The following is a 4,263-nucleotide window of genomic DNA, read 5'->3' as shown; positions in this document are numbered from 1 at the left end:
ACCGCTCTGCATCTCTGGGCAGGGCTTTGCTCCAGGAGCTGCCTGATGGAAAGACACAGCACAGCAGCTTCTCTTTGATTTTTTTTGTGTCAAAACTATGCGTTTTACCAGATTTCTCATTTTCTAGAGCTGCCTCCAGGCTTCATGGGGTCATTCCCCATCAGCATTCAGCCTCTGCTTAGCAACTCCCTGCCGGGCTTCACTGCCTGGCCCTGAAGAGCTGTTTGTTTGCTCAGCTTCCAAAGAGGGGGAACAATAAACACTGCCTGGATCAAAGTCCGGTGCTCGGATGGGTGATAGGGGTTTAAATCCCACTGCTGCCAGCACATCCCAGGTACCTGATCCTGTCTGTCAGCGCCGCACGCGGCCGCCCCACTTCACTTGCAGATAGTGAAGCATCACATCAGATAAGGGTGGGAGAAGAGCAGCCCGGAGGGGAGGCTTTCAGAAGGTGCCCACGGTGCATCACGTTGCTATTTTAGTGTTTTGAGCAATTAATCTGGCAGAAATGGTTGTGATTTCGGGGCTGATGGCAGTATCTGGATCCAAGAGTTAGAGAGGCAGAAGCAGATGATGCGGGGGCGGCCAGAGGGATGGCGTTTCCCTCTGCCATCTCTTAACCACTGTCATTTCTGCGCTTCAGTGTCAGCAAATTAAAGCCTGGGAATCCTAATACCAGCCCCCCATGTTCTTTGGGGCCTTTTTAAACCCTCTGTGCCTATTTTTTTTTTTTTAAAGCTTTTTTCCAAAGACTGGTTGTTTAAATTAGCTTTAACAAAAACCCTGTAGTTTCCAGGCTTTCTCAGCAGCATCTAAGCTTGGCGTGGGGAGGCAGTGCTGGGTGGTGGTTAGCTGTGTAAGTGTGTGTAAATACCAGCAGTCACCAAGCAGAGCACAAGCAGCGTTTTCTTCCAGGAATATCGAATCAGAGAGAAGAGATACTGCCAAACTCTTTGAGGTGCAGGATGCCAGAGGCAGTTGTTTCCCTCATAAAGAAATTTTAGTTTGATGTTTTCTCCAATCCAGAACAAAAAAGGAGGGTGTAGTAAAATACACAGCATGTAGCTCATTGCTTTATATTTACAGCTGGGGGATTCAACAGAAAACAGAGCAGCTTTTTCTCCTGTGTTCCTGCATGTTTCCAAATTGTCCTTAGGTATGACCGATGCCATTAGGGGATGACCACGGTTGTCCCGCTGCCTTCACAGCCCTTGGTGGCAGACGTTAGGTCAGCGTGGGACAACAGCCCAGCTTGCTCTGTCACTGTGAGAGGCACAGAGGCTCCTGACCCTGCGGGGACAGTCCCCCACGTCTGGAAATACTCCAGCCTCCCTCTGCAGAGAGGGGTTTTGAGGATGAGGAGGGTGAGGAATAGGAGACATCAAGGGACATACCCACGCCCGTTACTGCCCGTGCCTCCATTCAGACCACCTCCTCCTTCCCTCATGACAGGCGGGTTTGCTCTTTCACAGCATCAGGAAGCTGAGTAAAGGCTGTCAAATCCGGTTAGCTGCCATGAGCATTTGCTGCTTCGCAGCCAAGCCCCTCCATTTCCTCCGAAAGCCACGGTGCCCCCGCAGCCATGGTGACAGAGTCCTGCTCTCCAGCCGCCCTTACGTGGGGCTGGCAAAAAACCTGGCGCTGAATTTCATCACGAGGCAGATCACGGCAGCTCTGTCGTCTGGGGCTGCGGGGGGTGTTTATCAGCCCCCCCGTGTGACAGGCAGGGTTTAACCTTCTGCAGTGGCTCACACCAGCATTTCTGTCTTGTCCTTTGCTGTTTGCCTTTAGGGCTTCCCGCTTGGTTCATGAAACGTCTTGAACTGGGACAAAATGCATCAGGGGTCTGCAGGTGGGTGTGGAGCAAGTGTGAGTGACCCTGCGGAGGGGCCAGATTCAGGGCAGGGCAGTGGCACCGGCTGCTGGCCTGGGCCAGCATCACCTGCATATTTTGCTGTATTTTCTGTGCCCTGTCCTGGCGTTTGCTTTTAGGGCACAGGCAGGTTCGTACGGCTCTGGCGTTCAGCAGCCTCATACCTGCAGCTCCATCCCAGCTGTGCCCCTTTCCTGCACGGGTTGCGGGAAGAGGGTCTCTCCCTCCCTGCAGAACGAGCAGTTAGTGGGTGAGGACCAGTGTGTTAACCCAGGGCACCAAGGTACCTCTGAGCCTTTGGCTTTTCTTTGTGCAGGTTTCTCTGTCATATGTGAACAGATCAGGTGTGACACAGCTGCCGGGTCGAGGGCTCAGCGTGATGCTCGGGGCTCTGCACATCTGCTGGGCCTTTGCATTCCTCTATTACAACGTTCCTTCTACAGCACCTTCCCTTCTGAGATTTCCCAAATCCTTGAGAGACACGAACTTCTTCGTTAGGTCTGTGAAGAGATTAAAACAGCCTGTGTGTCTGCACCAGGCTAAGATCGCAAAATAATTCACGTGTTTCTCCTGGCTCTGCTCATTTTATGGGTCTTGGTCACTGTGCGCTGATGTGTATCAACAGCAGAGTTAAAGGGTCTGCTGCAACAAGTACTGAAAGTTAATCCTGACTAATCGGAGCAGATTAGCAGTGTGCTCGGCCCCGTTTGACTCCCGGCGTGCTCTGTTATTTGGTGAATTCCTGTCCTCAAAAACGCTGATGCCGAGTGGCGAACCCTGCCTGTGCATTCAGGCCTTTGATGGGACTTGAGAGATTAAATTGCGTATCAGAACACAGGAGGGAGACCCCCGTACATGCAGCATCCTGCGTGGACCCCTGCGTGGGGAGGGCTTTGGAGCCAGGGCTGTCCCTGTCCCTCAGACAGGACAGTCCCAACTCTCTGCTGCCTGAAGCCACTGGAAGCGGTGGTGGCCGAGCCGTCCCTCGTGACGGGGCAGAGGCTGGTGGAGCTGTGGTTGGGGTTTCCGAGGTGGCTGGTCTGGTTTGGGGTGGGTGCTCCAGGTGTGGTGGCAGGTATCTGCAGGGCTTTGCAGGGAGACTTGGTGCTACAAGAGACGTTCTGTGGCGATCAGCATCCTCTGGAGATACCAAGTTTCCCTACGGCTTTGGCCCAGTGCACGTGCTGGAGAAGCTGGCCAGCTCTCCTCATCCCCCCACGGGGTCCTGGCTGCGGGAGCCAGAACTGAGACATTCAGGACTGGAATCATTCACCGGATATATTACCCAGTCTGGATCAAGAGCCCTCACCTCCAGTCCTGGCGCACAGAGAGCCCTGATAGGGGTTTTGGTGCAGTGGGGATGTGGGTGAGGTGAAGCGGGGAGCAGGGATTTCCCTGGGCAGCAGAAGCAGCAGCACAGCTGGAGGGGACCCCCTTCAACCCTGTCTGAACCAGACACTGTTTCCTGTGTTTCTGTAGGTCAGGAATCTCTGTTACATGGTGACGAGACGGGAGAAGATGAAACACACCATTTGTAAACTGCAGGAGCAGATCTTCCATCTCCAGATGAAGCTTATTGAGAAAGATCTTTACCCAGGTCAGTACCGCTTACTCGAGCTTGTTCCTGCCCTCCTGTGAAGCCAAAGACTCACGCCCAAGCCTCAGCCCCCCACTCCAAGGAAACCAGAGCTGCCCCCTCCCCTGCGGTGTTATTTAAGCACGGTTCATGTGTTGGGTCTTTGCCCACCTCCAGTTTTGTTCAGAAACACACAATAAAACAATAAAGTTTTCACAGCCCCCCTCCCTCCACCTCTGCCCAGGAATCAGGCAGAAAGACCAAGTGTTTGGTTAGGTGCTGATGCTAGGGCAGTGTTTTCCCCTCTTTTGTGGAGCTGGAGCTGTTTGGGAGGAGATGGCAAATCCTGGGCACGGGGCTGCTGGCGCCAGGGCCGATCCGCAGCAGCTGCCTGCCTAGCACGGGTGAGCAGCCCGCCCTTTGGACTCTGCAGATGCCTTTGGCTCTGTCCAGAACTGAAGGTTAAGCTGCTGGTGGGATGTCTGTTGCTCCTGGAGACCAGCTCCTTCTAGCTGTGGTTGGCTGCAGTTCTCTGCTGCCCATCGCTGTCGGTGGAGAACACCACACCGCTGCATGCAGAGCCTCTGGCAACAATTATTAAGGAGCTGAAATAAAGCTGCTTTCCTTCTGTCCTATTTTTTTTTTCCCTCTTGCACAAGCGGTGACGGAGCCCACAGCTCCTGCTCCCTCCTCCTTTCCCTTGGGTGGCAGGACAGACCAAACCCCATGGCTGCAGAACGGTTTTTCCAGCAGCAGCATCTGGCGCTTTGGCAGGCTCTTCCGGCGGCTGGTGTGTTTTAGGCGTTGGGGGTGT

At 54.0% G+C, this 4,263-nt stretch overlaps 1 protein-coding gene across 1 annotated transcript in view; it reads left to right on the top strand.

The window, feature by feature from the left end:
* JADE2 (jade family PHD finger 2) overlaps positions 1-4,263 on the top strand; it is a 72,423-nt gene that overhangs the window by 60,658 nt on the left and 7,502 nt on the right. The window contains 1 exon segment of the mRNA XM_010145374.1: positions 3,353-3,470. Coding sequence (XP_010143676.1) covers positions 3,353-3,470 — 118 coding nt within the window.

Source organism: Buceros rhinoceros, unplaced genomic scaffold, assembly GCF_000710305.1.
Source record: "Buceros rhinoceros silvestris isolate BGI_N320 unplaced genomic scaffold, ASM71030v1 scaffold11121, whole genome shotgun sequence".
NCBI classification, from domain to species: domain Eukaryota; kingdom Metazoa; phylum Chordata; class Aves; order Bucerotiformes; family Bucerotidae; genus Buceros; species Buceros rhinoceros.
The sequence above is the reverse complement of the archived record's forward strand: the minus strand, read 5'-3'. Positions and strand labels throughout refer to the sequence as shown.